The sequence below is a fragment of the Megalopta genalis genome, chromosome 16, assembly GCF_051020955.1.
Source record: "Megalopta genalis isolate 19385.01 chromosome 16, iyMegGena1_principal, whole genome shotgun sequence".
In the NCBI taxonomy this organism is placed as follows: Eukaryota; Metazoa; Arthropoda; class Insecta; order Hymenoptera; family Halictidae; genus Megalopta; species Megalopta genalis.
Genome location: NC_135028.1, coordinates 7,592,648 through 7,606,348, shown reverse-complemented (window position 1 = coordinate 7,606,348; position 13,701 = coordinate 7,592,648). Strand labels below are relative to the sequence as shown.

General features: G+C 29.3%; 3 protein-coding genes across 4 annotated transcripts; 2 read left to right on the top strand and 1 right to left on the bottom strand.

The window, feature by feature from the left end:
* Positions 1–432: 432 nt before the first annotated feature.
* Positions 433–4,799, bottom strand: 26-29-p (C1 family peptidase 26-29-p). The gene is made up of 13 exons (XM_033472046.2): positions 4,783–4,799; positions 4,546–4,715; positions 4,075–4,124; positions 3,791–3,943; positions 3,534–3,706; positions 3,355–3,459; positions 2,997–3,156; positions 2,724–2,916; positions 2,441–2,658; positions 2,265–2,365; positions 1,844–1,975; positions 906–1,095; positions 433–821 (listed from the first exon to the last, which is right to left on the bottom strand). Exons 3-13 carry the CDS (start codon positions 4,112–4,114, stop codon positions 637–639), a joined length of 1,650 nt encoding a protein of 549 aa, XP_033327937.2. The 5' UTR covers positions 4,115–4,124; positions 4,546–4,715; positions 4,783–4,799; the 3' UTR covers positions 433–636.
* Positions 4,800–8,067: 3,268 nt separating this feature from the next.
* On the top strand, positions 8,068–10,923 carry LOC117221151 (enhancer of rudimentary homolog). Its single transcript, XM_076526772.1, has 4 exons — positions 8,068–8,483; positions 8,733–8,820; positions 9,344–9,619; positions 10,874–10,923. The coding sequence occupies exons 1-3, from the start codon at positions 8,481–8,483 to the stop codon at positions 9,601–9,603; spliced, it is 351 nt and encodes a 116-aa protein (XP_076382887.1). The 5' UTR covers positions 8,068–8,480; the 3' UTR covers positions 9,604–9,619; positions 10,874–10,923.
* On the top strand, positions 9,636–12,469 carry LOC117221150 (enhancer of rudimentary homolog). Of its 2 annotated transcripts, XM_076526774.1 has the most exons (4): positions 9,636–10,873; positions 10,950–11,066; positions 11,361–11,448; positions 11,700–12,469. In XM_076526774.1, the coding sequence occupies exons 2-4, from the start codon at positions 11,064–11,066 to the stop codon at positions 11,921–11,923; spliced, it is 315 nt and encodes a 104-aa protein (XP_076382889.1). In that variant the 5' UTR covers positions 9,636–10,873; positions 10,950–11,063; the 3' UTR covers positions 11,924–12,469. The 2 variants fall into 2 exon arrangements, with proteins under 2 accessions (XP_076382889.1, XP_076382888.1); XM_076526773.1 differs by having other exon boundaries at positions 9,636–11,066.
* The last annotated feature ends 1,232 nt before the right edge of the window (positions 12,470–13,701 follow it).

Here is a 13,701-nt window from a genome sequence, read left to right as displayed (position 1 = left end):
TATAGTTGTCAATTTAATTCCATTATGAGATTTTAAGCACAATAACCAATACTAATTTTGTACCACAATATGACAGCGTAATTCTACAACATTATACACGTAGATATCCAAAAGTTTGTTTATGCTTTTCAAATGAAGTGAACGAGAAGCACTTCGTGATGTGTAAAATTCATTTTTATATAGTCAACTGAATTTCTGCTAGAAACATTTCGTCGCATTTGTACATCCTTTGTTATATAGATGTTTTTAGTAAACGGTATTAAAAAAAAGAAAAAAGTTTACGATATATAGCACTTTCATGCTGCGAATTTCATAAAATTATTTCAATAAAAATCATTTTGTTTATGTTTATATCACACTCGTTTTCAATACTTTCGATGACGTTAAGACGCGAGCTTCGATTTAGTTGTACTTTTATATATACTCTTCATATTATTTAAAAAAAATTATTTTATTCTACTCGTTTGCATTATATTTTTGTACATAACTGTATCTTATAAGTAGTGCAACATACAACATTGATTTTTAATTTAAAACTCCCAAATAATCCAAGTGTCTCTCTTCATATAGATATCTCCTTCGTATAGTTATTATTATAAAACATAAGAATAAAAAAAAAACTGTTTCAAGTTTTTTTTACATAGTAACGTATGTTGGATTTGTCATTACTCCGCAATTATTATCTTTTTGAGACATAAGAATGTAGCCATCGTTGCCCCAGTAATTAGACCACGAATTCTTCACCAACCAATAGTCCTTTCCATCCAGTTTACCATAACCTACTACTAAAACGGCGTGGTCCAGTGTTTCCTCCGTATTGCCTGCACAAAATATATTACCCACGTTACAGAATTATATTTTTATTTGTAATATTAGAAAGTCATTGTAAACACATATATACATACCGCAAGTTTCCTCATAATATACGCCGTGAGAGTAGAATGAGAAAGTTTTATGAGACGCATCAATCGCTACTGAGATCGGACCATGTTTTGCAACGGCAAGTTTCATAGCATCAGGATTATTTTCCGTAACATTTACGTAACCAGTAATCTTGGCTGTTAATGTAACATTATCTATGTGACAATAACCATCCTGAAAGAGAAAATGTTCAAATGTATTAGTTTCTTACTTATTTGTATTATATATATATATATTTTTTTTTTTTTGAAAGGACTTTAATATAATTGATCGGATAGATTAAAAATGTCTACGCCCTGAAAGCACATACATTCGCTAAAATATTGCTATGAAAAAATTATAAATTTAAACTTTAATTGAATTTATTTTAAATTACCACTACATACGATCACGTCTGAACGACCGGATAAAAAAGTTAAAGATGACGGTGAAAAAGTGAAAATAATGTAATTCAGAATATAAAGAGATAATCAAATTTTGTACACATATTTAACACGATATTTTTTATAACCATGTATATTTATGTTTCGAGGGTAATAACTAATTCTTAAATTACGAAGTGAGGTATATTGTTAATATTGTTAAGTATCTCGGAAATTAAAGATGGTAATAAAAAAAAATGTAAAACATATATATTAGTTGCTAATTAACCGTATCAGTGAAATTTCTAAAAAAAATTATGAGAAAATTATAATTAATTTATAAATTATAAAAAAAATTATATAGACAAAATAGGACCCAATCTTTTACAAATTACGAAGCTTGTTAATAAATATATCTTTCGGTTTTATTAAATATTTTGGAAAATGAAAATATTAATTGAAATTCGCATATACGTGGTATATGAAACCAAGAACGATGCTATTATAGTTATCAGTTTATCGATTTTTGCAACTATACTCGTACTATGGCATTTATTTACCTCGCCAAGGTAACCACCATAATCTTCTTCGGTAGGCAGCCCTCCATGTTTCATAATCCATTGGTATGCTCTAAAATCTTCACCACCGTCGCATCCATTATTTCCATAGCCCCATGAACAATCGACAAGCGCCTGTAATTTTGAAACACTACAATCTAAGAGACTCAAAGTGAACTTCGTATCTTTGATGAATAAACAAAATAGCAGAAAATAATTGCTGTAACAGATATTACTTCAGATCCTTTTTTTTACAATTATTGAGATCGTAAAGACGCCTTTATGAACAATTACTGGATACATCTATTCGGTTCGGATGTATCTTGTAATAAAAATTGTGCAATTTCGTGATAAATGCGGTCTAGTTATTTTTAAAAGGCAATAAAAACTAGCCTCGCTTTTAATATATTGAGGATTTCCTTACCTGTTGAGACAAACGTGGCACTCTGCCATACTTCATATAATATGCACCCTCCACAGCACCAGTCGTACCAAAACTCCAGCAGGAACCACAAACAGATTGATCTATGCCGTTGCAAAGAATTTCTTGTTCAGTAGACGGCATGTTATCAATTTGATTTCATTAAGTGAATCACAAACCTTTAACAGGAGTAACAGCACCGTATAACCTCCAATCTATAGACTCCGGAATGTTTTCCTGTTCCCGTGCAACATTATAAGGGAACGGCTGTCCTCCATTGTAACCTTTGGTATATTGTTTGCCACGTAAGGCCTTTAACTCTAACTCGGTATGATCTGCCAAGCGATTAATGTCCAGCTGATAACCTTTGTTAGCACGATTGGTAGAATGGATAAATCTGAAAATATCGTTGTTTCATATTAATTTCAAGAATTGCGTTCACACACAAGTGTTGATACATACCTTACATTTTGCCTGAATACTTCCTTGCGCGTATGATGCTCAACTTCACTCGCGTAGTCTTTGCTATGGGCTTTCTTGAAACCTTCGAAAGCTTCGTTCACATGAGCATCGTAATTGTGAACAAACTCGCGCATAGGATTAAACGTGTATATGTGTTTTTCTCCAGGTCCGGGGAAACTGACACATGTTAGATCTGTACATACGCATTTTGTGTAATTAACATACAACTCTAAATGAAGTTGGTACTGATGATTATAAATATATTCTGCTTACTTTCTGTAATCTCGAATACTTCGGAATTAGGCTTTTGGAACGTATACCAGTCATAATTTAAATAATAATGATCATAATGCGAGCCTAAAAGGCTGTTGAATCCTCTCATTTCGTATTTCACAGGAATTGGTTCCAGTAATCCTGGCGCTCGTGGTGATTTCTGCAGTTAAGTAGAAAATATCATTTATCAAATAATTATTTAACTATCATAGTTATATAACTATCCAATAACTAAAATACAAACAGCAAGCAAAAGCAGGAAATACTTTTGTTTTTAATAATAGTTATTTTTAAGTTAATTTTTAATACGAGTTCCACAGTACTTGAAATACTTTACATAAATTATAATAATTCCTACCTGATATTGTATCCAAAGAGTATATTTGTTTGTTTTCTCCCCTATTTCTTGTATCATTTGCCATTTCTCACATTTCACTCCATTTACCATTTCTTCTCCGATACACTGATAAAAAAATCAATACCATTTTACGATAGAATTCGATTAAGTATGTTTCAGTGGAAAAAGCAATTTTTTACCTCCATTCCGGTTGTGTCAGGAATAATAGTTTGGGGTTGAATTTTGAATTCTTTAGTACCATTGACTTCGAGACATGTTTCGTCGTTGGTAGCTAATTCTGTGGTGATCGGAACAATCTTCAAACTTTTTCCGTACGATCCTTTATTTGACAATTGGAAAGTCTTAACCATTCCTAATTAAGCAAAACGTAATATCAATTCTTATGCGTAAACATCGATTTTAGCTTGGAAACAAAATATAAAATGTTTTATAATACCTCCGTAATAATCTATTCTACTAGATCCACTAGTGCCATCGTACCATGCATAAAACGGTTCCCGAATTTCGGCATAAGGAATATACAATGTTCCCTTCACTGTATAAACATTACTAAATGTTGGAGACTTTACAGCCTCGATAAAAGAAGCACCTGAAATGCCGTATATATATTTTAATTCCTCATACTATGATTTCATTCACAGCAATGTTGATTTTAACACTTCTTCGCCTCTGATAAATTCCCATATAAGAAAGAATTATCGAAAATAAATAATATCTTACCTATAGCTAATAGTACCAAAGTACACGTAAAGAGATACATATTGACGGTTCTGAAACAAAATCAATGGATGCATTGTCTGCGAAGACGGATACCTATAGTTCGCAAGTTTGATAACATTATGACCTAAGTCAGCTTTGCTTACGAATAATAAAATAACATAATTTTAATATACGATACAGTCTATGAAAAGAATTTATGGTTTATTTAAAAGTTACACTATATATTTCATACGTAAAAGTGTACAAAGAATTCTTAAAATACATATCCTATTTCAAAGTAATTAAGAAATATATCGCTAAAATGGAAAAACAAAAACGTTTACTAACATTAAATCAAAACACTTACTTTAAAAGTGAAAAAAACTATTTAAAGTTTAAAGTAATAATAGTTAAATGCAATTTGTGAGATACGGAACTTAATTAGGCGAGAGCTTGATTACAATCTGTTCAGCGCGAGTGAACTATACTTACCTACTATTACTTCAACTATTCTAAATCAATTGAAATATCCACTGGCAAGAAATGATTTCTAGCTGTGTAATGTGTCTTCGAAGAACTTTTTTATAACATCATGATAACCCCGAAATCTTCGGACGTAAACACCGTCCGAATCCAAGAAAATCACAGCGGATACTGCCGATCTAATGGAGGTATAATACATATATATGTGAAACCACGAACTGATAAGAATATTTCTGCGATACGAACCGTGTGCGCGAACTATATACTAGATATCTACGGTATGCATGTATTTATGTATCTTTGTATATATGTATGTATCTACATACTGGTTCCTGCTTTTGCACGTTTTCTACCTCTCAAAAGAAGCGGTATTTCTGTGCTGCGCATTCCAATCAATTCCAATCCTATATCTCATTTGCTGACTCAAACAAGTCTCAACAATCAATCGTGAGCCAATCAGACCAAAGTAATGTCTACTATGCCTACCGCCGACTGATTAAATTATGACACAAAGCCGTACAGCAGTAAAGACAAAATACAAGATTAATTTTCCCAACGTAACACAGTGGCAACCTGAAAAGCAGTTATATTTGGTAAATGCTAAAAATATTATATAATATTATATAATATTATATTTTATATACACATTTTAAATTATTATAAACTTTTCACTGCTTGTGTGTGCACTGACAAAATTTCAAAAAGTATACAAATTTTTTTTCAAAAAATTTGAAAACGTTTTGAAAATATAATAGTAAAGCGCAATTTTATTTGCGCACTCGTATTTGCCCTACATTTGGCGAGTAGATAAAACAGAGACGAATGTAATTAGAAATATGCCGTATCTTTTAATGAATCGAAAGATTGCGATGTCGAAAAGCCTAATCTAGAACGAAGGAAGTCGTTATCTTGGGATATCCAGAAAGTAATTACGAAATATTATATATCATTGATGATCGATAAGATTTTTTTATTACCTTTTAACGAGTAACATTAACGTTAAGTTCTTCTTATAAATTTATTAGTTACATTTCTTCGTTAACATTAAATTCTTCTAGTATAATCGTCTTTGGGTTGTTACTTGCTGCAGTACATGCGGTGAAGGTTAAATTAAAATATATAATAATATATCACATAAATATATAAATATATAAATCTATAATAAAATATATAATAATATATATAAATATATAATAAAGCTAAAACTGAGTCAATAACTCCTAAAACAGTATAACTTGTTTTAAAACTGGACTAAATGACGTGAATATTTTTTAAATGTTAAAGAAACTAGTTTATTGTATAATGAGCAAAATACTTTTTTTTAAATTTTGCTATTGCTTGAAATAACAAAAAAAAAATAATTTAAAAACTTACGTTCTTTTTGTTTTTTTTTATCTTGCTTGTCTTCGGTATTTTAATCTAAACTAGACCCTCTAACATTTGATAAATATTCAAGCCGTTTAGTCAAGCTTTAAAATAGTTCTACCGTTTTAAAAGGCACTGATTCACTCTATGACCAATACTTCGCACAATTATAGCTATTTAAATTGTTAAGTTATCTTTTAACGACGCCTTCGAATATCGGCTGTAAATAATTAAGTGTAACAGTGTAAGAAACGTTTGAATTTTACGGTTAGTTTTATGTTCAACGTTATTCCTTAAACGATATATGTATGTATGTGTGTATGTCTCGTTATCGAAGTCTATGATAGCATTGTTACACGATACATTTGACTAGACTTTTAAATAAACGACAATTGTTTAACGTGTAATAAGATAACGTAATTAAGAATATATATGAAAATGGAATATATGGAAATATAAATATATATAAATATTTATTTATTATTATATTACATAATATAATATTTATTATAATATAATAAATATATAATATAATATATATTTATTATTATATTATATATTAAATATATATAAATATTTATTTATTATTATATTATATATTAAATATATATAAATATTTATTTATTTATATAAATTCCATATATAAAATATATGGAAATAGAAAGAAACGTACGCAACTGTTGCGAATGTTGTGAATGTCACTGAAAATTATGAAAATTAAATATTTTAGGTTAGCGAAAATATTCGAAAAATAATATTACATTAGAAATTGAAATACGAAAAATAAGAAAAGTTAATTAATTAATTTTTCAAGGAAAAGACTCGCACAAATGTTTTTTTTTTCAAATTCGTAAACAGGATCGAATAATACGTGTCACATTAAGACAATAAAAAAAAATGTACGATTTACAGTACACGACATCTGCGTACCGGAAGTTGTTTAAACAAAAACGTAAGTGTTGATTTTTTTTTCTGGAAAGGATTTAGATGTTATATAATTTAAGAACAATGAAGTTATTTAACTGATAGTTTATCTCTACACCTTCAAGATCGATTTCGATTTTAATTTCATTAATCCATGACAGGATATTTGAAGATAACGCGTACGAATTGATATAATCACGCACAAATATACGTAAGATAGCTTACATTCAAATTACATTATCCGGTACTAAATATCTTAAAGTTTGGTTGTTGAACTTTGTCTTTGATCGAAAAGATTTTATCGTTAGTCTACGTTGAAAAAAGGCGAACTCTATAAAAGAAAAATTTTTTCTAACATTCGTAATTCCACTTTCAATATCTGGCTTAAAAAATATATTTTTAAAATTTTATTTTTTAAAAATATAATTATTTAAAAAATATATTGTACGGACTTTGTAGCTAAAGATTTCGACGTATTTTCTATTAAAATTGGAACATAAATAATTTTGGATGTACAAACACGTTTTGCTTACCAAGAATTTAGTTAAGCTGGATATAATATCAGCGTAAAATAGTAATTTTTTAATAAAAAATAATATTAGAAATAATCAATTATTACTTTTGTTGTATCGGTGAACTTGTTTTTATGATGCAAGTATTGTATTTCAATGAAAACTTACATTTACTGCAGAATTACTTCCTATTACTTATAACAACTATGTAAATTTCTATTATTATTAAATTACTATTATATTATTTTTTAATAAAATATTTGATAGTTCTAATGCTATTCTCGCTAAAATATTGCGAATAGAAAAATACTTCTAGAACTATGATGTCTGACATATACATATGTATTATGTTATCACAATGTAAATTATTGGACGTTTATAACTCAGCTAATATAATTAATGAAAATGTTATTTATAAATACAGTGTAACTTCAATAATTTGGGATCCAATTATCCGTAGTCTTCACCGAATGCGCATGCAAGTGGGCGGCCATATTGAATTTTAGTTCGCTAAGTTTTTAGCTAGCTCAGATGGCAATCAAAAAAGTGCCCCTAATTTTCCCTATAGAGTTGACGCCCCCCACCCTAGATTCTTATATTCTCGTCATTGATTGAGCATTACTAATATAGTCTACGAACTCACATCAAGTTACTAAAAGTTCATCAGTCCACCGTTGACGGCGCTGAGATAGAAAATCTTCAAATTTTACAACATTGTATTACCATAGAATGTTTCCTCACTATGATTTGTGATTTTCGGAGTATATTTAAAGTACCTGTACTGGCTGACATCGTACAATAAATTTTTTATAATATTTCGAATTTCCATATTTCTTTTTTAAAGAACCTTATTTTAAATTCTTTTGCAATTCTTCATCGCTATTAATTTATACAATTTCTAACAAATAAATCTCTCAACCTATACTATCTATATTAGATTTTTCTTAAATCAGGTGCAAAAATGGTTATCTGTTGATGTTTACTAGAGAAGATATAAATTTAGCTTATTCCAATTATCGACGCCCACAGCACGTGAATTTTATCGAACAAATGTAAACGTTGGTCACGTAATTTTCGCTTAACTAGCAAAGTTAAATAAGTACGGAGTATTCTTCGTAGTATAGTCACCGGCTGAACGCAGCGATGGTAACCATACTTTTGTTTTGATTATTTTTATTGCATATTAAACATTTACACATTATTCATTCACAATTTTCTAACGAATCTGATCATTAGAAACTCCATGTTATATTAATTTTGTAACAAAAGTTGCGATACACATTGACCAATATAAATATTTTTAAATTTTTATAAATAGAATAAGATTTAATCATTTTTCTCTATTAAAGAATATAATAGAAAATAACATACTATATATTTATTTTTTGGTTTCAGTTTCATACAATATTGCTGGTTCAGCCAGGCAATAGACCCGAAACACGGACATATTCTGATTATGAAACCGTTAATGAATGTATGGAAGGTAATATAATATTTTATCATTTCTCATTTTTTCATTTAACAGTTTTATTATAATGAAAGAAGTATTTTATATATATACGGTTTTGAAGGTTGCATTAAGACAGTGTAAATAATTGTATAACAGATCTTTTCAATTGAAATTATATCTTTGAATTCCATTGGCGCTGCTGCGGAAGCATTCATAGTTACTATAAAAGCTATCGTATTGATAATAATGGTGATACTATGTTTATTTACATTAAAAGAGTGTAAACTGATGAGAGTAAATAAATTTTAAAAAATTTTCAATTTATCCTTCCAAAATAAGAATTTTTGGTTTTCTAGAACTTCACTGTAAAAGTTGAAATTGCCGATGACGTCAAGGAATGTTTGCAGTGTTAAGGGTTGACACATTTACGTTATTATTAAAAATTTATTATATATCATAGAAATCATGCATACTTACAGTGACTATTTCTTAAAATTGTTACGTTGATTTTCGTAATGGATTTGTGAAATTATATTCAATTGTTCTTTTAACATAGGGGTGTGCAAGATTTATGAGGAGCATTTAAAGAGGCGGAACCTAGATACTCCAACTATCACGTACGACATCAGTCAATTATTTGATTTTATTGACCAACTTACAGATTTGTCATGTTTTGTTTATCAAAAATCCACAAATACATATGCTCCGCATAACAAAGATTGGATTAAAGAAAAGATATATGTTTTATTACACCGGGCTGCAGGACAGGCAGCGTTGTCGCTAAGGCGCGAAGATAGATACATGCCATGCGTATAAGATAAATTAACTTTAAGTAAGGGTCTATATTGCCATTTGTAATAATAAATATATAATCGAAAGGCATAGCGTAATGCTCCATTTTCATTTTGATAAAACTGTTTCCTAATAACATTTTTATCAATCTCTAATTAAGTCTGTTTCGCTTTCATAAATGTTCTAAATGTAATATACTGAACGATGAAAGCCCAATTATTCGATAATCTTCAACTAACTCCACAAGTTAGATCACATTTTGTGCAAATGGATTGATGTTATTAAAGCTGTTATCAGACAACCTCTTTTTATCGTTGATATAGAGGGTGTCCCACCTAACTTAAGCATAGTAAATATTTCGCTTATGTTTAGAAATTTTTTAGGAAAAAATATCGTAGGACGAGGGTGTTTGGTTCAAAGGGGCAGAAATTGTATTAGACGACAAATTTCCTCAAGGTCATTTTTTTCGAGATATCAAGGTCATCCGAAGATTTTTTTAATAATACTATGTTTTATGTAGGAAAGCTGAGATAAATACTTTGAAGATTTCCTGAAATTTCCAAACTATAATCAAATCGAGATTTCAAATAAAAATACAAAAACTCTTATTTTACATTAAATTTGTCTAAAGCATTCACTAATTAATTATTGCAGTGATTAACAAATGTTTATTCGTTGTCTTGTACTATATTTAGATAGTGTTAAATATTTTAATTCTAAATTTCTAAAATGAATGTTTATATATACGTTTATACATGTTGCGTGCCGTATACAGTAGTGCCTCGCCATAGTAAGCCAAGGCGAGGGCAACCGGCTTAGAATTATGGAACAGGTAGAGAAGTTGCTTCTCCTCTGATTGGTTGACGCTTCACAACTAAACGGTGTTGTTCTCATAGTTTTAGATAAAGAGAGAAAGTGACGAGTAAGCAAGAGAACGTGACATCGGCACAACCACAAGCGAAACAAGTCACACCGACGACCAATGTAGCTTGTCTTACTTTACCATGCCTGCGGTCTCACTCTATTCGCGTATCCGTTTGCCTGGCGCTCCATCTATATTACTTTAGAATGTTTGCTCGCTATGATTCGTGATCTTCGGAGTGTATTTACAGTATATGTACTGGCCGATATCGTATAATACATTTTTTATAATATTTCGAATTTCCACATTTCTTTTTTGAAGAATCCAATTTTCAATTCTTTTGCAGTTCTTAATCGCTACTAATTTATACAATTTCTAACAGAAATAAACCTCTCAACCTACACCATCTACACTAGATTTTTCTCGAATCAGGTGCAGAAATGGTTATTTGTTGATGTTTACTGGCGAAGATATAAATTTAGCTTATTCCAAATATCGATGCCCACAGCACGTGAATTTGATGGAACACATGTAAACGTTGGTCACGTAATTTTCGCTTAACTAGCAAAGTTAAATAAATACGGAGTATTCTTCGTAGTATAGTCACCGGCTAAACGCAGCGATGGTAACCATACTTTTGTTTTGATTATTTTTAGTGCATGTTAAACATTTACGTATTATTCATTCACAATTTTCTAACGAATCTGATCATTGGAAACTCCATGTTATATTAATTTTGTAACAGAAGTTACACTACACATTAATCAATATAAATATTTTTAAATTTTTATAAATAGAATAAGATTTAATCATTTTTTTCTATTAAAAAAGATAATAATGTGTAAAACAAATCAGCTTTTGTAATTTTTAATGAATATAATAGAAAATAATGTACCGTACATTTGTTTTTTGGTTTTAGTCTCATACAATATTGCTGGTTCAGCCAGGCAATAGACCCGAAACACGGACATATTCTGATTATGAAAGCATTAATGAATGTATGGAAGGTAATATAATATTTTATCATTTCTTATTTTTTAGTATAACAGTTTTATTATAATAAAAAGTATAAAGTTTTGTTATATATACGGTTTTGAAGGTTGCGTTAAGACAGTATAGATAATTTTATAACAGATTTTTTAAATTGAAATTAACTCTTTGAATTCCATTGGCGCTGTTGCGGAAGCATTCATAATGTACTATAAAAGCTATTTGTAATGAATTTGTGAAATTATATTCGATTGTTTCTTTAACATAGGGGTGTGCAAGATTTATGAGGAGCATTTAAAGAGGCGGAACCCAGATACTCCAACTATTACGTATGACATCAGTCAATTATTTGATTTTATTGATCAACTTACAGATTTATCATGTCTTGTCTATCAAAAATCCACAAATACATACGCTCCATATAACAAAGATTGGATTAAAGAAAAGATATATGTTTTACTACGCCGGGCCGCAGGACATAGCGGTAACTAAGAGACAAAGATAGATGTATGTTATGTGTATAAGACAAATTAACTTTAAGTAAAGGTCTATATTGCCATTTGTAATAATAAATATATAATCGAAAGGCATATTGTAATGCTCCATTTTCACTTCGATCAAACTATTTCCTAATAACATTTCTATCGATTTCTAATTAAATCATTTTGCTTTCATAAATGTTCTTGATACACATAAAAAAATGATTATTTTAATTTTATGTTTCTATTATTGACAAGACATTGTGTTTCTATAAATAATTTGAAATTATTTAGCATTAGCGAAGATGTGTCACTTTACATATAAGTTCTTTAAAATATACCATTCTTCCTTTTGCGGCACTTCTGGAAAATGAGCATTTACAAAAAGTATTTTAAAAAATATCACTTGAAATTTACAACCATATAAGCCAAAAAGAAGATTTACCAGATGCATTGAACTCGAATTATAAGTAATATTATTCCTATATGGTTTATGTACAAGTCGCTACTATTATTTTAATGATCTTTCGATAATTAAATGGATTTTACTATATCAGAATGGAAATGAAGGTTTCATTTTTACCACGTCTGAATATTCCTTCACTTCTATTCTTTCTTCTTCCGAAATTAGATTTTATTATGTTTGTACAAAAATAAGTGCAGTTTCTTGTTATTTCAAATTTCGGCACCTATTTTAGGATAAATTGATATATATTTAAATATGTTTGTATAATATAAATACTTAAAGTAAAGAGTTCGTTCTATCCATTTGAATAAATGGTTTCGTTTTCGTTTATTTCATATTCTTCAGAATATGATATTACGGACTGCCAACTTTCGACGAATTATGTGCAGTAATATATTGTACGATGAAATCCCAATTATCCAATAATCGTCAACTAACTCCACAAGTTGGATCAAATTTTGTGCAAATGAATCGATATTATTAAAGCTGTTATCAGACGACCACTTTTTATCATTGATATAGAGAGTGTCCCACCTAAACTTAGTTGTTGATTTTGATAGTTCCAGGACATCTTTAACACCTTATACCGAATCTCAAAATAAAATGAATCGTAAATTAAACTTTAAGAATCAGCTTTCATCGATGCTACGACCTTGATGCGTACAAGCTTTGTACCTACCACTGTATTTGAATGGAAAGATCCATCCCCAGAGTGTTAATGTAGAAGTGAACTTAATGAGAAAAATAAGTAGAAGATGTAGCAGTTGTGCATCATTGATTTCAACGATCTTACTTTTTATGATGAGTTTAGAATAGAAAGTAACATGTTTCTTTTACTTATGATAATTATAAAGTTATTTCATTTTAATGTTAGTACTAAAAGCGCTGATTTTCTCTGACAAATTTTCATAAACATATGTTGAGATCATCGTCTTGCAGGGGAAGCACTAGAAACAATATTATGTGGTCTCATTTCATTCAAAAATTATAGCGCAAGTTTTTATTTTGATTCAAAGCTGACTCAAGATACATCTTATAAAACGTACATGTCAAGTACAAAGTATCTGTCAAATACTTCGAAGTGGAAGACTCAAGACGATGATTTTAACAATATAGATCCAAGTCATGATTGTACTAGCGATTTTCATCTTTCCACACATTTACCAAAATCTTAATATGTTTTATCTCTGTTTTACTTTTAAATGGATAATACTATACTTAAAATTTGCTCATCTTTTTCAATGAAATTCAATGATTTATAGAAACAATATTACATATTATATTATTATAATTAAAAATCATTTATAACAAGATCTAAACTCTCT